Source organism: Phocoena phocoena, chromosome 4, assembly GCF_963924675.1.
Source record: "Phocoena phocoena chromosome 4, mPhoPho1.1, whole genome shotgun sequence".
Classification (NCBI taxonomy): Eukaryota; Metazoa; Chordata; class Mammalia; order Artiodactyla; family Phocoenidae; genus Phocoena; species Phocoena phocoena.
The window spans coordinates 90,653,616-90,676,947 of record NC_089222.1 but is presented as its reverse complement, the minus strand read 5'-3'; the positions used below and the strand labels follow the sequence as shown (position 1 = coordinate 90,676,947).

At 36.3% G+C, this 23,332-nt stretch overlaps 1 protein-coding gene across 1 annotated transcript in view; it reads left to right on the top strand.

The window, feature by feature from the left end:
• DZIP3 (DAZ interacting zinc finger protein 3) overlaps nucleotides 1–23,332 on the top strand; it is a 103,795-nt gene that overhangs the window by 71,014 nt on the left and 9,449 nt on the right. Inside the window, exons 18-25 of the mRNA XM_065876109.1 lie at nucleotides 2,270–2,435; nucleotides 3,935–4,030; nucleotides 4,180–4,307; nucleotides 10,402–10,470; nucleotides 12,964–13,060; nucleotides 14,945–15,048; nucleotides 16,508–16,595; nucleotides 18,154–18,255. Coding sequence (XP_065732181.1) covers nucleotides 2,270–2,435; nucleotides 3,935–4,030; nucleotides 4,180–4,307; nucleotides 10,402–10,470; nucleotides 12,964–13,060; nucleotides 14,945–15,048; nucleotides 16,508–16,595; nucleotides 18,154–18,255 — 850 coding nt within the window. The remainder of the gene's footprint in view (nucleotides 1–2,269; nucleotides 2,436–3,934; nucleotides 4,031–4,179; nucleotides 4,308–10,401; nucleotides 10,471–12,963; nucleotides 13,061–14,944; nucleotides 15,049–16,507; nucleotides 16,596–18,153; nucleotides 18,256–23,332) is intronic.

Below are 23,332 nucleotides of genomic sequence, written 5' to 3'. Positions count from 1 at the left end.
GTAGTAGAGTCGTTTTCACAATGTTTATTCTTCTAATCCAAGAACATGGTATATCTCTCCATCTCTTGGTATCTTTAATTTCTTTCATCAGTGTCTTATAGTTTTCTGCATACAGGTCTTTTGTCTCCCTAGGTAGGTTTATTCCTAGGTATTTTATCCTTTTTGTTGCAATGGTAAATGGGAGTGTTTCCTTAATTTCTCTTTCAGGTTTTTCATCATTAGTGTATAGGAATGTAAGAGATTTCTGTGCATAAATTTTGTATCCTGCAACTTTGCCAAATTCATTGATTAGCTCTAGTAGTTTTCTGGTGACATCTTTAGGATTCTTTATGTATAGTATCATATCATCTGCAAACAGTGACAGTTTTACTTCTTTTCAAATTTGTATTCCTTTTATTTCTTTTTCTACTCTGATTGAAGTGCCTAGGAATTCCAAAACTATGTTGAATAATAGTGTGAGAGTGGACATCCTTGTCTTGTTCCTGATCTTAGAGGAAATACTTTCCGTTTTTCACCATGGAGAATTATGTTTGCTCTGGGTTTGTTGTATATGGCCTTTATTATGTTGAGGTAGGTTCCCTCTATGCCGACTTTCTGGAGAGTTTTTATCACAAATGGGTGTTGAATTTTGTCAAAAGCTTTTTCTGCATTTGTTGAGATGATCATATGGTTTGTCTTCTTCAATTTGTTAATATGGTGTATCATATTAATTGATTTGCTTATATTGAAGAATCCTTGCATCCCTGCGATAAATCTCACTTGATCATGGTGTATGATCCTTCACATGTGTGTGTTTTTTCATGTCTAGATACCCTAAAAATAACTTACTAAAGAATGAAACAATATTATCAGTCATTTTGCTCATTTTGGCTTACAGCATAGAGCCAAACCTGGATGATCATCAAATCATGCAGCGAGCTTTGTTTTTAAATGAGAATTTTCAAAGACACACAAAAGTAAAGAGAATAATATATCTACATTTGTATGTATACCTATCATCCTGATTCAACAGTTATCACTGTTTTTCCATATTTGCTTCATTTTTCCCTTAACATTTTGTTCTTTTTTGAATGTTTTCTGTCCCAAACATATAATTTTACCTCTACATGATTCAGTTTGCATCTCTTTAATAAGAGATGAATATTTTTCTATATTATTGTAATGCTATTATCATACTTTAAAAATTTAGGAATAATCTTTTGGAGCTTTTCAAAACTACAGATTTATATTTTTACAGTGTTGGGGTGTCAGAAAAATGTAATTTTTAAACAGCTTTTTAAGCAATATGGAAAACTGATTGGGTTTTCGAACTGTGGTCTACACAAGCAGTTTATTTCATTGAACTTTCCAAAATATTTGAGTAAGTCTAGAATACTTCAATGATACCTAATGACTGTTTTATAGTGTTTTACAAGTTATTCTACAAGCGTTAGATATCATTATTTTTCTAGGTCTCAGTGGCCTAAAATAAGTACTGATGCATCCTGGAGTTATCTATTTTCTTTCTAATAACAAAATAAAAATAATTTTCTTTCACTTATAAAATTAAGTAATACATATCATGCTATAAGTAAAAGTTCTATTTCTTGTTATTCAATGAGATTAGGAAGGAAATTCATAGCTACTAAATAGTGGGCCAACTTGAAAGGATAGTAGCATGCATTTAAATTTTAGACATAGGTATAAAAATGAGTTAATTGTCATTGTACATGTAATATTTTCATTGTTTTCTCAGTGGTTCCTAGTTACTTTAATTCATTATCACTACAGTTTTTTTTTAAAGTCCTGTTACAAAGGAAACCTCCATTTTAATCTACTTTATATTGCTGTTTGCAGCCCTTTATTTAAATGTACATGGGACCTAAGCACTGAAGTTGATTAAACCAACCTACTTGTCAAGAATGATGTGATGATTAAATAATATAGCAGATGTAGACATGCTTGTCAATATTTCCCAAAGTATTGTTTCTCAAAGTAACTGATGTTAATAGTTATAATTTGAAAAGTGAACTCCATATTCTGATAGTTCTTAAAAACACTACTATGAACAGAATAGGTACCTCAGTTGAGTGCTATCTGAAATATGCTAAAATTCATTGTGAATCTTCAAAAGAAATACACAGTATGACCGCTCTCCAAACTTTGACTGTGAGCCCTTCTGATCTGAGCATCTCATGAGACCAGTACAATATTAATTTGGGAAATAATGGCTTAGATGAAAAGCACTATACAATTATAAAAGATCACATTGATTATGTCACCACTATAGTCCAAATATGATAGGTAAGGAAGAGCAATTGAAGAAGGAACAAGCAAATCTATACTCAATCAGTGGATTTATGAAAGATGATGCAAGTGATGTTCAAGAAGATTCTGCAACTGAAGACAAGTTCTATAGCCTGGATGAACTGCATATTCTAGACATGATAGAGCAGGTAAGCCTGATTTGAGAGGATACAGCCCTGCCTTCCTTCTTCCAGAACAATTGTTAACCATTTTTTCCCCATGACTCTTTGAACAGCATGTTAACCTAGTGATTTATGTTGTATTTCTGAGGAAAAAGAAAAAACAGGAAAGGAGGGACAGAGGGATGGCTGACATAAAAAAGAACCCTAGGAACTGGAAACTTTTCACTTTAGTCCTCAGACCATTTCCTGGTTTTAAGTATTGGGCAGAGTTGATTACAAATGCATTCCTTATAAAGAGTTTTCAAATACCACAAGGAAGAAAAAAATACCCTGGCATAATCCCATTGGATTAAATTTCATGAGAAAAATAGTTTTATAAAACAAATCTACTTTCATTTTTCAAAAAGTTAAACCTTTTTGTTACCATGAAATATCTACAAAAAATATTAACAAACAACAATTTTTTGGTTCCTTTCCTGGTGGTAGTCAGTGCTGGGAATGACATACTTATATATGAAGGTGCGTATGAACATGATTTTAGTGCTCAGTAGAGCACTTAATGAGACAAAACGTATAGAAAGCTTTTTTTTAAAAAAAAAAAATCACTTGCTTAACCTACCCATGAGAATTCTGTACTGAGGTAATATATGATATCCTGTTCCATGGTTTAAGTATAATAATATATAATATATAGTAATGTTGATATCTAAGGATACAGTTAGTACAAACAATTTCCTGGCTGATAGTACATTAGTATAATTGTCATGCCTTTTTGTCTCCTTTCTAATTAAAATATATACATATATTTTAACTGAAATGACATATTCTAAGCTTTGGATGTCACACTAAAGTTTAAATGTGGGGCCTTTGGTTTTCATTCAACAGCTATAAGAACTCAAAAAATAGAATGAAAATGTCACACAGCTTTTGAAAAATGTTTATTCATTCATTTATTCAAAAAACACTTAGCACTTACTTTGTGTCAAGAGCTATGCTAAGACATGGTCCCTGTGATCACAGTGTTTATAATCCAGTGGAGAAGTTGAACATTAACCTAAGGTGATAATTACTAAGGTAAGAATTAAGTAGTTTAGCAGTTAAGATTGCCTGAGTTTAGAATTCTGGCTCCTTCACTTACTGTGTGACCTTGGGCAAGTTACTCAGTTTTATCATCTCTAAAGTAGTAGTGAGTGCCTACCTCATATGGTTCTTATGACAATAAAAGCATTACAAAAAATGCTTTAAAAATGGTAAGCATACAGATAACATTATTCAGTAGTAGCAGCAGTAGACAAGTAACTATGGTATTGTTTAGTGAATGCTGTAATTGGAGAGAGGTAGGTTTATTTAAATTAATCAGAGAAGTGGTATTTGCATTGAAACCTATAATGCATAAGTATGAGTTAGACAGCAACTTAAATCCCCTTTAAATAACAATAATAGTAGTGTTTTTCATTTAAATTTCTATAATATTAGTGCTTTTTTAAAGAGGAAAATAAAGCATGAATATTCCATTTGCTCAATAGGGCGCAACCAACAAGGAAACTACAGAATATGGAGAAACTGAGAAGCAAAAGCTTGCTCGACAACGGCAGTTTTGTAAATTGCACTATCAGTGTGAAGTAAGTATTTTTGCCATTATATCTGAGACAAGTTAGAGGTACTTCAAATGTTCAATTTAATGGTATATATTTTTAAAGAGCCCAGTTTTTTCTTTAAATTTCTGGTGGCTTGAACAGAATTAACTGAAATAATATTTTTCATTGATCAGGATTTCAAAAGACAATTGAAAACAGTGACTTTTCGGTGGCAAGAAAACCAAATGCAGATTAAAAAGAAAGATAAAATCATCTCATCTCTTAACCAACAAGTGGCTTTTGGAATCAATAAGGTGTCCAAGTAAGTGCAAATCTGTTGATAGAAGAAAATTCTGGGTTTGCTCCATAATGAACAGTATCCTTTAAAAGATAATCCCTATGTAGCCACTAGGTGGCATTGTGACTGCACATTAGGAACTGCCAACCACAGGGCTGCAATTGCTTAAAAACCCACTATATTTTGCCTTGCCAGCTGGATTGAGAAATAAGCAGCTGCTCGCTCTAAATATCAAGCTTTTCATGTATTGGCTGAATAAGTGTGAAGATAATAGAATTACATGAGAATGATAATTAGCTTTCAGGTCATGACTCTAATTTGTAAAAATGTGACTAATGATTGGCTGTTTCTTCATAGCATATGGTAAGTACATTCCTCAAAGACATCACTGACTCACTTTCATACCTTTTAATGTTGGTTTCTGAGAGTATTTGTGTTCTAAACGCAAGAGATTGGAAACAAATCAAATTCCCGGAGAATCTTTTCACCCCATCAATCTCATTTCTCTTACAACCTCAAGTATTAAAAATGCCTGAGACTAAAAATTCTGATTTAATAAGGAAAAACGAGTATCCTGCTCCATTCTGTTTATACTAACGACTGCCTCGGACCATTTTGAAGGGAAATAGTAATATAATTTGTGACACATTATTTTAATAAACAGTAATACCACAAAATACTAGTCATCCATGATTCTAATTTGAAATCCACTGCAGTTAATAGACTGCTAGACTGTCTGCTAATAGGGAAAATAGACAGATTCTAGGGAATATCTTAGTTTAAGGAGTCCAAGATGTCAATAGTTAAATTGGAGAAATATTAGGCAGAGATTTTGGTCTTAAATTTTCTCCCACATAACATTTCATCCAACATGAACAGGTTTTTAGGAAGAACAGGATGCCATAGCTCTGGCAACATGGTATCAGTTGCAAACACTTTCAGTTTTGTGGACCTAAAATAGCTTGGACAAATTAAACTGACTGAAATCACTTAAGAACCCACACTTCAGGATTCAAAATTTTGTCTTTTAGCCTGAAAGACAATGACCGATCCATAAATATGTTATATAGTATCAGAGACCAGAAAAGTAATGCCATCCATGCAGATGACCTGTCTCTCTCCTTTGCTATCTGAGATATCTCTCTTCAACTCTAATACCTTACCCAGACTCCCTTGTATGCTTGAGACTACAAACAGACCACTTTAGGGAATGCATATGTCTTCACACAAGGAACATTCAGTGCTGAACACTCACCAAACTTTTATCAAGTTCCCACAGTATGCGAAGAATTATGTAAGGCACATGTAAAGGATACCAAGACATATCAGACATTAACTGTGAGCTAGTGGAAAGTATAGATTAATATGAGAGGATTAAAATTACATATAACAGAGGGACCTCCAGTTCCACCAAAATGTAGTAGCTCTGTTACTTGCAAGTCTTCCTTCTTACAACTTAAACACCCTGGATAGAGCACAACAAACATCGGAAGACTCTGAAAGGCAGAAGGAAGCAGACTGTCTAGAAACCTTGGAACTTGAAAGAATGATGTGACAGTGATTTTTTAAAAATTGCCTCCCATGTATCCTAGACAGGGCACTGCAGAAACCTCCAACATGCAACTGTCAGTAAGCACAGGGTAGGAGGCCACTAAAGTGACAAGAAAAGTCTGTTCCCTTTAGCCAGAGGATCAGGGAAAGGAAGATATAATAACATGAAATCTTTTTGGCACTACCCACCTACTCCAGCCAAACACCACTAGACCCACACCACCCCTTGGACACAGGTACTGCACTCTGACAAAAGATGGCAGAAATCAGATTCCCTTGCTGGGGTAGCAATACTGAGCAGGTAGCTAATCTTCCATTCCTCACCAAGTGGAAGCAAGGGGTGCTCCAGTTTCTCTGCCAGGATAGCATCAATATGGTCCAGCTGCGAGCTAAGCCTCTACCTCTACCTAGCATCAACAAGACTTAACAAAGTGATCCAAGGTGGGACTAGTCAATACTAGGTTTTATTCCTACTCTCATGGGGAGCTGAATCTCCACCCTGGGGCCAGGTGGTACTCCATTTCCCCTGCTTTCCCCAGCTGGTGCCAGAGGCACCCAACAGGGAGTTCCTGCCTCTCTCTACTGTACAGCAGCAAAGCAGTGTGAGTCAGCCCTTCTACACTTCACTTGAAGTAAGAAAAGATAAATACCAGTAGACTATGTATGCATATTGTAATACCTAGTGCAACCACTAAGAAAGCTGCATAAAGAGATATACTCAAAAACACTATAAATAAACTAAGATGGAATCCTAAAACATGTTCAGGTAACCCACAAGAAAATAAGAAAAGAGAAACAGAGGAAACAAACAGAAAACAAATAATAAAATGGCAGACTTAAGCCCTAACATATCAATAATTACCTTAAGTATAAATGGTCTAAATATATCAATTAAAAGACAGAGACTGGAAGAATAAATTTTAAAAACAAAACAAAAAGAAGTGTGATCCAACAATATGCTGTTTTTAGGAAATACATTTCAGTTTCAACAACATAAGTAGGTTGAAAATAAAAGGATGGTAAAATATATACCATGTAAACATTAATCAAAAAATAAGGAGTGGCTATATTAATATCAGATAAAATGGACTTCAGAGCAAAGAAAGCTGGAGACAAAGAGGGACATTACATAATGATAAAAGGATCAGTCCACTGGGAAGACATAAGAACCTAAAGGTGTACATACCAAACAACAGAGCCTCAAAATATATGAAGCAAAACAGACAGAACGGAAAGAAGAAATAGAAGACCTCTACAACACCATCAAGCAACAGGATCTGATTGATATTTATAGAACACTTCACCAGACAATAACAGAATACATATGCTTTCAAGTACCCACAGGAAATATACCAAGATAAACCATATTCTGGGCCATAAAACAAACCTCAGCAAATTTAAAAGAATTGAAATCATGAAAAGCATGTCTCAGATCACAGTGGAAACAAACTAGAAATCACTAACAGAAATATAACAGGAAAATCTGCAAACACGTGGAGACTACACAATATACTTCTAATTAATTCATGAGTCAAAGAAGAGGTCTCAAGGGAAATAAAAATATGTTGAATTGAATTAATATGAAAATACAATATGTCAAAGTTTGTGGGACACAGCTAAAGCAGTTCTGAGATTTATAGCACTAAATGTGCGCATTAGAAAAGGGGAGAAGTCTCAAATGTATAATACAATACAAGCTCCCACCTCAAGAACCCAGAAGAAGAAAAGCAGAATGACCCAAAACAAGCAGAAGGATGGAAATAATAAAGATTGGAAATATTGAAATTGGAAACAAAAAGCAGTAGAGAAAATCCATGAAACAAAGAGCTGGTTTCTTTGAAAATATCCATGCAACTGACAAACCTCTAGCAAACCTGACAAAAAAAGAGAAGACACAAGTTACCACCCTCAGGAATGAAATGGTGATATCACTACAGACCATGCCGACATCAGAGAATTGTGCTGAGTGAAAAAACCCAATCCCCAAAGCTTATATACTATATTATTCCATTTTTGTAACATTCTTGAAATGACAACATTTCAAATAGTTCAAAAATGACAGTGATAAAAATGAAAAATAGATTAGTGGTCCCAAGGTTTTAAGGAGGAGATGGAAGAGGGAGGGAAGTGACTGTGGCTATAAAAGGGCAAAATAAAGCGCCCTTGTGGTGATAAAATTGTTCACTATCTTTAACTGTATCACTGACAACATCCTGGGTTATTATACTGTCGTTTTGCAAGATGTTGCATTGGGGGAATGTGGATAAAGGGTACATGGGATCTGTCTGTATCATTTCTTACACCTGCATGTGAATCTATGTTTATCTGAAAAGCTTAACTTTTTGAAAAAGTGCATATAAATAACTGTCAAATGGAGCTGTATTTAATAGGGATATTGTGGGGTAAAAAGAGTACTTTTGATGTTGAGATAAGGAATAACTTCATTGAAGACATAGTGTTTTACCTAAGCTAGGTAATACATAGGGTGAGATGGGAGAAAAGACAGAGGGCATTCAGACCAGAGAGGAAAGCATGAATGTTGCATGTATTCTCATATAAGCTTTTGAGCCTTTCTTTGTTTAATTCACCTGGTCATGTCCCAAGAGCATGTGACAAAAATATAAATATTCTTTCATTGTAAAATGTTGATTTCTTTCAGCTTAGAACATCTTGTTTATTTGGAAGCAAAAACATCTTTTTTCTTTGGCCTAATTCAATGCCAATACTACAGTAAATGTTTGGTCAATATGTTGATGATAATTGCAGTGTTAATAAAGAAGACATACAAAAATGACATATTTTGCACAAATTACAATACTTAATAAATGTTAAGAAACTGCTGTCCATAAAATTTATATAGTAAACTTCATAGCCAGCCAGAGTAAGCTTGAGAACTTTAGATATTTTAGTGAACAAAATCTAATCCCACCCTGTCATGGTTTTCCTGAGAAAAATAGGACTAACTAGTTATGACTACCTGAACATATATAGCTGGTTCATGTATGAGCAGGATGATAGGAACTATGCCTACCTTATCCTCTGTTACTTAAGAATCCAGGTCTTCTGAATTCCCAATCAGCTTTGTCAGCTCTTATCGCCCACTCTAAAGTAGAGCTGGGTAAAATAATGAAGTAATGGCAGTATACATGGGAAGGAAAGATGTCAGTCTTAGAAATCTTACAACTTACTTTGCAATTCTCTCTACATACTCCTGTAGAGTATACAGAAACAAAGCTTGTATTTCTTATTCTTTACTCAAGAACATGATCTCTTTTGTATCTAAAGAGACCTGTTTTCTTTTCTTTGCATTTATCAGTCCAATACAACATTCATTGTAAGTCTCTACAGCTTCCAAGAAGCTTAAATGTAAGTAGGTGGTCTCTGAAATCTAGTGGTGAGCAATCCAGCCAACATGTAACGTCACTGTTTTAAGTCTTTATCATTCCATAGTTTATATAAACCAAAACTCGTATGTATCCCAAGTGTCTGAACATATCAGAGACTTAAAGAGAAATGTGCTTTTGCTATAAATCTCTTCATATTGAAGCAGATTAACAGGTGGTAAAGAAAAATGCAGCACAAGGGAGGAACATCAAAAATGGTATGTGAATATATGTCAACCCCAAAAGTATTACTTTGCATTTCTTTTAATAGTTTTTGGCATGTCGGTTATTAAGCTAATCATGGGTTATGTTTTCTGATGTATACAAAATTTTTACCCAATCTTCTGTTGATTAGGTCATGTGAGTGACTCCCGTTATAATTTATAGTTTTGGGTTTTTTTTTAAATAAATTTATTTATTTATTTATTTTGGGGTGTGTTGTGTCTTCGTTTCTGTGCGAGGGCTTTCTCTAGTTGCGGCGAGTGGGGGCCACTCACTGTCGCAGCCTCTCTTGTTGCAGAGCACAGGCTCCAGACACACAGGCTCAGTAGTTGTGGCTCACGGGCCTAGTTGCTCCGTGGCATCTGGGATCTTCCCAGACCAGGGCTTGAACCTGTGTCCCCTGCATTGGCAGGCAGATTCTCAACCACTGTGCCACCAGGGAAGCCCCATAATGTATAGTTTTAATTAAAATTCTTATTTGTACACAGCCTCATTGCTTCTGTATTTAAGATCTGATTTCTTTCAGAACTTAAGTCTTTAATAGTTTGCATGACTTGATATACTATCTCTTTAAGGAATTTGAAGTTCTCAATCCCACCATAGGCCTAGAACATCACAAGATGCCATCTCTGTTTTCTAGTGAGTAAACTAAAGAACAAAGACCTAAAGTCATTTTTCTGAGTCATTGAGCTGGGGATACGATATAACTCTTCAGTTTGGCTTTCTAATTTTCAGGGTTAGAACTTAGTTCTTTCTTTGTAAAGTCAGTAAATCGGACATCAGACGTAAGAAAGATAAATCTTAGAAGAATAAGGTAGAGGAGTCCAGTTATTTTCAGGCTCAAGATTTATGGCCCAAAATGGACATACTTAGTCTCTCTCCTCAGCTACAAGTAGGGTTGTTCTGACTGTTAATGATAAATAACTTCTAACATTTTATGGCGTTCTTTCTTCTTTTCTTAGATTGCAGCGTCAGAGCCATGCTAAAGATAATGAAATCAAGAACCTTAAAGAGCAACTTTCTATGAAAAGGTAACAAACAGCTGTTGCTTTGGTTGAGTGCACCCTCTCTGAAACTGTGGATTCCACTCAGCATATTCTGGCTAAGGTAGCCATATAACTTGTCATCCAAACTAGGGCACCTTTGAGCATGATACTGAGCAGTATTAATAATTACACTGGGACAACAGATAAAAGCTGGAAATGTCCTAGGCAAATAGGGAGGAATGTTCACCTTGCCTCTGGCCCTGGGAAACTGCTGAGAGTGATTAAATCAGCAGTTCACCTTGCCTCTGGCCCTGGGAAACTGCTGAGAGTGATTAAATCAGCAAAGTTGTGGTGCCACAACAAACTACTGTCAGGAACTAGGGCTTATGAATTCTTTTTTCTTTACTGTAATCAATACTACTAGGTGTGACTGATTCATGAAACTGGGTAAGTCTTGTTCTGATTTACATATTTTTTATAATAGCTGTTTTGAGATCTAATTCACATAGAATAAAATTCACCCTGTTAAAGCATACTATTCCTTGGTTTGTAGTACATGTACAGAGGTGTACAACCATCATCACTATCTAATTCCAGAACATTTTTCTCACCCTAAAAAGAAACCCTGGGTCCATTAGAAGTCACTCCCCATTCTTTTGTCCCCCAGCTTCTGGGAACCACTAGTCTATTTTTTTGTCTCTGTGGATTTACTTATTCTGGACATGTCATATAAAAGGAATCATATAATAATATGTGGCCTCTTTTGACTAACTTCTTTCACTTAACATAATGTTTTCAAGGTTCATCGTGTTTTAGCATGTATCAGTACTCATTCCTTTTTATGGACAAATAATATTCCATTGTATGGATATACCACACTTTGCTTACCTTTTCATCAGTTGATGGACATTTGGTTTGTGTCCAGTTTTTGGCTGTTATGAATAAAGCTGGTATGAACATTTGTCTACAAATTTTTGTGTGGACATATGTTTTCAATTCTCTTGGGTATATACCTAAGAGTAGAATTGCTGAGACATGCAGTAAACTCTGTTTTAACTTTTGGAGGAACTGCCAAACTGTTTTCCAAGTGACTGCACCATTTTATAATCCCAGCAGGAATGGATGAGTGTTCCAGTTATCCACATTCTCACCAAGACTTATTATTTTATCTGTCTTTAGTTCACCCATTGTAGTGTTTGTAAAGTGGTATGTCTTTTTGGTTTTGATTTGCATTTTCCTAATAATTATTTTGAGTATCTTTTCATGTGCTCATTGGCTATTTGTGTATCTACTTGGAGAAATGTCCATTTACTTCCTTTGACTATTTTTAATATTGGGTTGTTTCTCTTTTAACTATTGAGATTTAAGAGTTTTTTGTATATTCTGGATACAAGTTCCTTGTCAGATACATGATTTTCGAATATATTCTTCCATTCTGTGGGTTGTCTTTTCACTTCCTTGATCATGTCCTTAGAAGCACAGTTGATTTTGATGAAGTCCAATTTATCTATTTTTTCTCTCGTAGGCAAGTTTTTCACAGTATTCAGTGGCATCGTAATTCCTTTTTGTTGACTCCTTGAATATTTTATAACTTTTTCCCTCAAAATAATCTGGCCTTATTGATATTAACAACATATTGTCTTATCAGGCTTCTCATCAATGTTTGTCAGGTACTCAAGCATCCAGCTGTTTCTAATAATAAAACATTGAGGAAAGCCTTTGTGAAAGTCCTTATTACAAAAATGTTATACGTCCAATTAATTGCTTTCATTAGAAACATAATTTGGTTTGTATGCTCTAGTATTCTGGTGCTCAAGTGTAGGAAGCTGAAATGGAATAGGAAAAAGAGAAACCTCATCGGTAGCCATTTTCCATAATGTCCTTCATAAATAATATCCTTATCATCATCTCCTTCTCTCCTTCTCAAGCTATGGGAATTGTTTTCATTCTAAGGTACTGAATGTGAGCACTGAGATAAACAGTAAAATATTTTAATATGGTGACTTAGCTTTATGACAGGGATAATAAAAACTTTTGTGGTTGCTATTGTTAGGACACAAAAAGGCTTGTAGAAACTTTATTTTATGTAAAATTTATTAATAATAATAGCTAACATTTATTTAGTAATTAGTATGTGTCAAACACAAAGTGCTTTATGTATATTATCTGAATGAATTTTCACAACAACTATTTGAGGTAAGTAATATAATTTTTCCATTTTTATATGTGAGGAAACTGAGGTATAGAGAAGTAACTTGCCCATGGTTTCACATTTAATAAGTTGTGGAGGTCAGATTCATCTTCAGAAAACTTGATTTCAGAACCAAGGTTTAAATGACAACTTTAAACCCTCCACATTCATGATAGTAAAGGGTAACAGTAAGAGTTAAGTAATGTCTTCTGTTGCTTTTATATGCTGTATACTTTCTAGGAAATCATTTCCTATTCATTGAATAGCTTGTATCTGTCTGTCTCCTGAATAAGGTTGAAAAGTCTGTCCTTGCTGCAGTGTTACTGACTCTTTATCATATATTTCAGATCTCAGTGGGAAATGGAGAAGCATAATCTGGAAAGCACAATTAAAACATACTTAAACAAACTGAATGCAGAAACTAGCAGAGCTTTAACAGCTGAGGTAAAAGAAAAGAAAGAGGGAGAGAGAGATGGGGTTGAGGAGTGAAGTTTTACTTGTGTACTGGTATACTAAAGAATTTTTAAAATATTGTTTTTTGAATAAACAGAATTAAGACATCTGAGGACCAGCCAGAAAAACACAGCTCAAACTCTTGTGCTTTTTTGACTTGTTGGCATTTTGTATATTTTTACTTGAAATTGATGATCTTACGTTGTTTTCCCCCAAATGACTCCAAGAAATTGTTTTGCTTCAGTATGTATAGCAAATATAGACATCTTAGAAAATTCTCATTAATCCAGGAGACTAAGCCAAACTTCTAAGAATAACATTTCACTGCTGCCGTAATATCTCCTTTCTTTGCTATTTAACTACATAGATCTTCCAAAACCACATACACACCATACATTCCAGTGTTGGAAACCAACTTACCTCTTCCCCCAGAAAGGCATTCAGTTTCTTCTAAGTTATTTTAGAACACCACAGCTAGGATCTCTCAAAAGAAATGTGATTGTATGTATGTATGTAATTTTTATTTATAGATAACCAAACTTGATATACAATAAAATTCAAATTTTGGAGCACTCGTTGACATTAAAAGCATTACAAACCTTCTCACCTTTGTCATGGTAAGGTCTATTTTTTAGCAGAGTACTCTGGAATCCAGAGCTCAACAATCAAGGGGTGATATCTGCACCAAAAATCCCTGGACAGTGAAGTATTGGAGTATTAAATTTAACCAGAAAAATAAAAAAGCTCAGATTACCTTAAGAGTTCAACTTTGTAGACTTTGTTTTTCACTGCTTTTAATCAGAAAGTTCCTTTCTACTTCCATTATTAATTTTAGAAACACTTAATGCTGTCTAAGAGTATAATGAGCTATTTTCAGCGAATATTGAGTGATCAATAGGAAAAAACAGAGGCCAAATGACCATGCATCAATAATAGTTGGAAGGGATTCCCACTGCTGGAGAGACATCAGCCTAGATGACCTCCAAGGCCCACTTGGACAGCATAGTCCTGTAGGGTCTGATTGTTTTCTTACTCCTTCATCAATTAAAAAAAAAATCAAATAGCAGGACTTCTTTTGAGTGTTCTTAAACACACTTGCTGCATAATAGAGTTATCTGAGAGCTTTTAAAAACGCCTTTTCGGGGCTTCCCTGGTGGTGCAGTGGTTAAGAATCCACCTGCCAATGCAGGAGATATGGGTTCAAGCCCTGGTCCAGGAAGATCCTGCATGCCCCAGAGCAACTAAGCTCATGTGTCACAACTACTGAGCCTGCACTCTAGATCCCGTGAGCCATAACTACTGAGCTCACGTGCCACAACTACTGAAGCCCATACTCCTAGAACCCGTGCTCCACAACAAGAAAAGCCACCGCAGTGAGAAGCCCGCGCACCGCAACGAAGAGTAGCCCCCACTTGCAGCAACTAGAGAAAGCCTGCGCATAGCAACGAAGACCCAACGCAGCCAAAAGTAAATAAATGTTTATTTTAAAAAAATCAATGACATAAAAAGAAAAAGATATTCAGAAATTTAAAAGAAAAACCGTTTCCCAGGTTACACCTACTATCAATTAAATTAGAATCTCTGAAACCAAGACATCATTTTTTTAAGTTTCTGAGATGATTCCAGTGCATATGCAAGTTTAAAAACTAATGTTCTAAAATGTTTCCCAACCCAGTAACTTTTGAATAAAAATATGAGAATTTCAGAATTGATCAAAGAGCTTTAAAATGTGTTATGGGCAGGAAAGAAGCTCAGGTGTTGTTGGAAGAGATTGAAAAAAAATAACTTTAAATTTACTTGAAATGTTTGAGGAAAGAATGTGTTCATTTACAAGGACATCTTTAACTTCTTTCTCTTTCTCTCAAAAATCTGTAGGTATATTTCTTACAGTGTCGTAGAGATTTTGGTTTGCTTCATCTAGAGCAGACTGAAAAGGAATGCCTCAGTCAGCTTGCCAGGGCGACTCACATGGCAGCAAGGTAACCTCTCCCTCTTCCTTAATGTGTCTTGGTCTCTGAGGTACTCACAGGTGGCTCCAAGGTTGAACGTAATCTGTGATGTGTTTTACATATATGACTTCAGAGTCTTTGGAGTGAAGAAGCCATTGTTTTTTTAAACCTCAAATGTCATTTAGTCACTTTGAGCTTTTACTTTGTTGCTCCTGCTGTGGCACTGAGTCTACTAAGTGCAGTAGTAGCTGATGGCAGATTTTTCCCTTCCTCTACAATGAAACAGATCAAAAGTCTCAGTCAGAGACATGCATGAAGACCAGATATTTACAAAACAAGGTGGATTCTAATTGGAAAACTTTTTTCTAATTCTTTTCTCTCTTAACGCTTTATTTTAAATACCTTTGGAAAAATACATTGAGGGAAAAATCAGTATAACACCTAAAACCGTGTTAAAGGCAGTTTCCTGCTGTGCTACAAATGAGTGGTTTTCAAATTTTAGGTAGGTTGCATGGGATTCTTCAGTTTATAATTTTATGGGGTACACCTTTGAACTTAAGGAATTAATTAGATTAAAATCTCTGGGACCAAGGCATCACTACTTTTAATGATTATTATTTTAATATGATCATCATTATTCTTCAATTCTAAAGAATCAGAATCTCTGATGTTTAACAAGATTCCCAGGAGACACTGATGTGCATTCATGTCAGGGAAGCACTGTTATAAGTGATCAGTCTGTCTTTGCTTGCTACAGGGAGAAAGGATGCTCTATAAATTAGAATATTATCAAGCTTCTTTGTATGAGATGATCTCAGTGATAACTTGTTATGCTCTTTTGTGCCAGGTGATACTGGGGTGGGGATGTTATAACAGGTAGAGCCTTTTGAAAGGCCACGTGAAATCTCTCTTCTTGAGATGCCAGACCGTAAGCACCTCAAAGCTGTTTTACTTAAGTCGTTTGATGGGCATGGTGGGCAGAGCTGCTGTGTTTGTGCAGTTTAGCGTATCATAGAGACAACAATCTAATTCATCCTCACAGAAGAGGTATTTCCTTCTAACTTTCCTTTCTGTAGGGAATATCTTTTTCTAATTTGCAAAAGAGCCTGATAGGCCAACCGTGGCCCTGTGATGTCAGGGTTAATGTGAAGGTAGTCCAAACCCTGCTTTCAGGATGTCAACAGCTTTGAGAATGCTCCTGCATTGGATGGCTAGGGCAGTTTCCCTGTGTGGCCTCCTTTGCCTCCCTTCCTCAATGGAGGATTCCTATACAAAGGAATGTCTTTGTTTACTACGCTTTTTAAAAATTTTTGATAACAAGCCCTTCCATACAATTTTCTGCCCATTTGAGGTAATTGGTGATAGAGGTAATTTTGTTGTTGTTTTACTTTATCTATATACATGGTAGAGAACATAATAGAAATTTTTGGAAATCTAAGTGGCATATAAAAAGAAAGAACTTTCTCTTGTGTCTCCATTTCTATACCAGCAACCTAAAATCACTTCAATTAAAGGCTGCAGTAGACAGTTGGAATGCCATTGTGACAGATGTTAGAAACAAGATTGCATTCCTCAGGGTAAGTCATGAAGTATTTAGAGTAAATTGACTGAATGGTGTAGGTGGTATATACTTAAAGGAAACATCTAACATTAAAAACAATTACTAGAGAAATTTAAGGAAGAACATGTTTTTTCATTGCAGTTATTAAAATTTATGCCTTTTTGAGGTTTGAGACTGATTACTTCCATTGTAGTTGGCTGTAGATAACACCCTAGGCTCTTACTTGTGGTCTTCTAGGTCCTTAGTCTAGTAAATGGTAAACTCAAAAATTGTGCTTCACACAATTTTCCTAGAATTCCAAAGCTAACTCTGCTCCAGTCAGAAATAAGTGTCTTAACTTGATCTGAGTAATTATGTGTTTACAGAATTAAAAGGAAGATCAAGCAGATCTGTATTAGTTTTCAATCTTAACTTTTTATGTAATTACTCCCTAATGCAAAATAATAAATTCTTAATTATTCATGTAATAGAATTAGGACTGTGCTAACAGTAATCTAAAGAGGTAACACACTGAATACTTGTCTAGCTTTGTCCTTGGTGGTCTTCCCTGTTTCTTTCCCAGACTCGTTCATACTCAGTCTTTAGTGATGCTTAGCATATTTATTGGATTTATTCAAAGTTCTGGCCTCAAAAGAGATGCCCCTTGTTCTCTGTCATTGTTTTCTTCTAAGAACGTGTCCTATATATGGAAGTTCCTAAATGTTTGAAGACTTTCTCTTCCAGGTCTTGTGGTTTGTTTACAAAATAACATATAAAGCAAAATGGGGACAATGCCAAAAATGTTCAAAGTATGTTTTTAAGCTTCAAGGATAGGAGTCTTACCTTTGGCAAAATCTAAGAAGAAAAAACAAAGGTATATGTGGAACTGGAGACAGCTACAGGTATAACTTTTAAGATTTAAAAAAATGTGGACATTCAAAAGTTTTCCCTAAAACTTCCCCTCCAGTTTTTTTTTTTTTTTTTTTTTTTTTGCGGTACGCGGGCCTCTCACTGCTGTGGCCTCTCCCGTTGCAGAGCACAGGCTCCGGACGCGCAGGCTCACGGGCCCAGCTGCTCCACGGCATGTGGGATCCTCCCGGACTGGGGCATGAACCCACGTCCCCTGCATCGGCAGGCGGACTCTCAACCACTGTGCCACCAGGGAAGCCCCCCGTTTTTAAAATGAACATTTGCAAGTAGTTCAACTCTTTGTTACAAATACTTTTTCCCCCATATTTTTCAGCAAGTAGATTATTTACATCTTCTTGATCTTTAGACTCTGTTTACTTTATATAAGTGGTTCCCATTTGGGGGCTAAAAATTATTGAAGCACTGAGGAATTATCACAGAGATCTGTGAATTATATGTCTCTGTATCTTGTCGATCAATAGATACTTCTAAAAATACAGCTATTCACATTTGTGGATAGTGGTATATAGAGTTGTTTTTATGTCAGAAATTCTTTTTATATTATTTCTGGCATAATAGATTGGAAATCACTCATCTATGTTGTACTATTCAAAACTACATCAAGTACTTCCATATGCTATTTCTTTGAAGTTGATTTTGCTGTAAAATATTGTTTCTCCTACTAGACACAGTACAATGAACAAATTAACAAGGTGAAGCAAGGGTTTGCCTTGAGTACCTTGCCTCCAATCCAGCTTCCTCCACCACCACCCAGTCCTGAGATACTGGTAAGAAATACAGTTGACTCTTGAACAACGCAGGTGTTGGGAGTGCCAACCCCCCACCCCCACCCCATGCAGTCAGAAATCTGGGTACTGCTCTCTCTGCTTCACAAACGGAATTGATAAATGATTACCCAAGAGCAGGAAGCTGAAACAGTTTGGATAGAATCAGGACTCAAACCCTAGTTTTTTGATTCCACGTATTGTGATTTCTAATCAAATGCAAACTTTCTCCACATTTAGTTAATTTAAAGATCTGTAACATGAAAATACAGGGATTATATTTATTGAAAAAAATCGGTGTATAAGTGGACCCACACAACTCAGACCTGTGTTGTTCAAGGGTCAACTGTATAACATTTTGAAAAATCACCATCTTCATCTTGATAAAATGGTAACAGCTTTAAAACACTCAATATGATTATGTCTGTGTGTTCAAAGTGGAAAGGGTACATGTAGTGCGTATCATTTGTAATTATGTCCATTCCTGCTGTATCATCTACAGATGATATGACTAGTTGGCTGACTCAGCTGAGGCAAGAGGTAGGTTGTATCACTGGATTTTAGTAATGCGTTTGATATCTAAAGAGGTAATATATGCTCATTCATCCTGTCAATCACACTTACATTATGAGAGAAAACCGATGAATGCCTAGAATTCCCAATGCCCTCACGTTACTGCTAGATGACTAAAACATCTCAGCATAATACCCTAGCATGCTGGACTTCACACCCCCCCACCCACTTCCACTTTAGACTCTGTTTTCCTTAACTTTTATCTTCTACCTTTAACAGTAAGGACAGCTTTTATTTATTACCCTTCCCTGCTTACTGTGAGGGATAAATGGGTCTACATCAGACAAACTAATCTCTATGCTATACTGTTTATGTTAGCCTTCTGGGAAACATAGCCCCTTAACCCAATAAACTCATACAGCTTTCCAAAAGACCTTTTAGAACAGAACCACTAGATAATAACCTTTATTATGATAATGGATCTGAGGGTAAGAAAGGTGTGATATATTTAGGGGTAGATCACTTTTGACATTAGCATTTCTGCTTATAGTAGAACTTAGAAAATGTTTTTTCTACAAATACTAGTTGAGTATATCAAAGAACTTAAAAATTATGTGAATTGTGTGGAGTTACACTGTTTCAAAAGCAGAATTCAGAGCTGAAAGCATTATGATATTCACCATGGGCTTTAGTTTAGAATGACAGTATTGGCTTTTATATTTTTGGTTAATTCAGGTTTTATAGGAGCATTATATTATGCATATTATTATTCTAGGCTTTGAACACACCATCATACCCAACTCTCCTGATAAGGAATGTGTTGCGTAGATGACAGAAATCCCAGATTCCCTGTAGTTCTATGGGAAGTAACACATATTCTTGGTAGGATTTCTAGAAATCTGTTGCCTCTGCCTGTATTCAAACTACTGCCTATAGGTTGTAGTTAAACTCTCCCATGACTCTAAATATAAAATGGCTCTACAGACTCGGACGCTAGAAACAGAGATGTTCTTTGGAGTTTTCTGGAACCAGACTGGAATAATCTATGTGACACTAGTGACACTATAACTGAAAAACATAATCAAACCTTGACCTCTACATCCTCATCCCTTCAGAGACTTGCTTATGGCTGATGTGGCTACCCAGGTTTAGTCAAGGGAAAGAACCCACTGGCAGTTAGGCTCAATGGAATTTATAAGCATCCCTTGCTAACACTTGAGAGGTACATGTGTATCTTTTGTGCTTCCTAACCAGAGTCACTGCTGTGCTTGATCAAAGCTGACAGTTGTGTTAAAGTACAAGCATCAGTGACCACTGAGAATTAGTAGAACAGTTTGAGAGCACAGATGCTAGAAATGTAACCATTCTTTTTGCAATAAATTGAGGTGGTATTATACAATGGAAATACATTAGAGGTCTGGGTTCAGGTCCTAACTCTGTGAAGAACTGTGTTGGTTTTGGGAAACTCAGCTGTCCCAGACTTGGTTTTCCTATCTACAAATCAGGAAACTGTACTAGATGATCTGATCACTAAAGTATTTCTTTCTGAGATTGTATTGTAAAGAATGGTTACCAGGTTTTAAATATATATAGTAGTCTAACCTGAGAAGTCTGGAATAATGGGTATTGTTCCCAGTTTAACCCAGTATTTTTATGTGTTTCATTATGTTTTGATTTTTGTAGCCTGGCTGTCTAATCCTAAAAGTAGTGTTAGGTAATTGTTGTCCTCAAAAAGAGCAGGACTACTAACTCAGTACCCATCATTCATTATTTGAGGACTTTATATTATGAAAACTTTGAAACATGCATAAAAACAGAATGATGAACCTCTGTGAACCCAAGAGCCAACTTCAACATCATTATCAACATTTTGTCAGTCTTGTGCCATGTCATCCCCTTCTTCCTCCCCACTGGAACATTTTAAAGTAAACCCTACATCTCATCCATTTATACTTTAGTATGCATTCAAAAAAGATGAAGACTCTTATTCTTGAGATTTTTCTTGTTTCTTGAGGTAGGATTGTATTGCTGTAAACTTCCCTCTTAGAACTGCTCTTGCTTCATCCCATAGGTTTTGGGTCATCGTGTTTTCATTGTCAGTTGTTTCTGGGTATTTTTGATTTCTTCAGTGATCTCTTGCTTATTCAGTAGTGTATTGCTTAGCCTCCATGAGTTTGTATTTTTTACAGTTTATTTTTCCTGTAATTGATATCTAGTTTCATAGTGTTGTGGTTGGAAAAGATACTTGATATGATTTCAGTTTTCTAAGATTTACCAAGGCTTGATTTGTGACCCAAGATATGATCTATCCTGGAGAATGTTCCATGAGCACTTGAGAAGAAAGTGTATTCTGTTGTTTTTGGATGGAATGTCTTATAAATATCAATTAAGTCCTTCTTGTCTAATGTATCATTTAAACTTTGTGTTTCCTTATTTATTTTCATTTTGGATGATCTGTCCATTAGTGGAAGTGGGGTGTTAAAGTCCCCTACTATGATTGTGTTACTGTCGATTTCCCCTTTTATGGCTGTTAGCATTTGCCTTATGTATTGAGGTGCTCCTATGTTGGGTGCATAAATATTTATAACTGTTATATCTTCTTCTTGGATTGAACCCTTGATCATTATGTAGTGTCCTTCTTTGTCTCTTGTACTGTCTTTATTTTAAAGTCTATTTTGTCTGATATGAGAATTGCTACTCCAGCTTTCTTTTGATTTCCATTTGCATGGAATATCTTTTTCCATCCCCTCACTTTCAGTCTGTATGTGTCCCTAGGTCTGAAGTGGGTCTCTTGTAGACAGCATATATAAGGGTCTTGTTTTTGTATCCATTCAGCCAATCTGTGTCTTTTGGTGGGAGCATTTAGTCCAATTACATTTAAGGTAATTATCGATATGTATGTTCCTATTCCCATTTTCTAAATTGTTTTGGGTTCGTTATTATAGGTCTTTTCCTTCTCTTGTGTTTCTTGTCTAGAGAAGTTCCGTTAGCATTTGTTGTAAAGCTGGTTTGGTGGTGCTGAATTCTCTTAACTTTTGTTTTTTTGGTTTTTTTGAATTCTCTTAACTTTTGCTTGTCTGTAAAGGTTTTAATTTCTCCATCAAATCTGAATGAGATCCTCTCTGGGTAATCTTTTTTTTTTTTCGGTACGCGGGCCTCTCACTGTTGTGGCCTCTCCCGTTGTGGAGCACAGGCTCTGGACGCGCAGGCTCAGCGGCCATGGCTCACGGGCCCAGCCACTCTGCAGCATGTGGGATCTTCCCGGACCAGGGCACGAACCCGTGTCCCCTGCATCGGCAGGCGGACTCTCAACCACTGCGCCACCAGGGAAGACTTGGGTAGAGTAATCTTGGTTGTAGGTTTTTCCGTTTCATCACTTAAATATGTCCCGCCACTCCCTTCTGGCTTGCAGATTTTCTGCTGAAATATCAGCTGTTAACCTTATGGGGATTCCCTTATATGTTAATGGTGCTTTTCCCTTGCTGCTTTTAATATTTTTTCTTTGTATTTAATTTTTGATAGATTGATTAATATGTGCCTTGGTGAGTTTCTCCTTGGATTTATCCTGTATGGGACTCTCTGCGCTTCCTGGACTTGATTGACTATTTCCTTTCCCATGTTAGGGAAGTTTTCAACTATAATCTCTTCACATATTCTCTCAGACCTTTCTTTTTCTCTTCTTCTTCTGGGACCCCTATAATTTGAAAGTTGTGCATTTAATGTTGTTCCTGAGGTCTCTGAGACTGTCCTCAATTCTTTTCATTCTTTTTTCTTTATTCTGCTCTGCGGTAGTTATTTCCACTATTTTATCTTCCAGGTCACTTATCCGTTCTTCTGCCTCAGTTATTCTGCTATTGATTCCTTCTAGAGAGTTTTTAATTTCATTTATTGTACTGTTCATCATTGTCTGTTTGCTCTTTAGTTCTTCTAGGTCCTTGTTAAACATTTCTTGTATTTTCTCCATTCTATTTCCAAGATTTGGATCATCTTTATTATCGTTACTTAGAATTCGTTTTCAGGTAGACTGCCTATTTCCTCTGCATTTATTTGGTCTAGTGGGTTTTTACCTTGCTTCTTCTGCTGCATATTTCTCTGTCTTCTCATTTTGTTTAACTTACTGTGTTTGGGGTCTCCTTTTTGCAGGCTGCAGGTTCGTAGTTCCTCTTGTTTTTGGTGTCTGCCCCCAGTGGGTGAGGTTGATTCAGTGGCTTTTGTAGGCTTCCTTGTGGAGGGGACTGGTGCCTGTGTTCTGGTGGGTGGGGCTGGATCTTGTCTTTCTGGTGGGCAGGGCCGCCTCCGGTGGTGTGTTTTGGGGTGTCTGTGAACTTAGTATGATTTTAGGCAGCGTCTCTACTAATGGGTGGGGTTGTGTTCCTGTCTTGCTAGTTGTTTGGCATGGGACATCCAGCACTGGGGCTTGCTGGCGGTTGGGTGGAGCTGGGTCTTAGCGTTGATATGGAGATCTCTGGGAGAGCTCTCGTCAATTGATATTACATGGGGCTGGGAGGTCTCTGGTGGTCCAATGTCCTGACCTCGGCTCTCCCACCTCAGAGGCTCAGGCCTGACA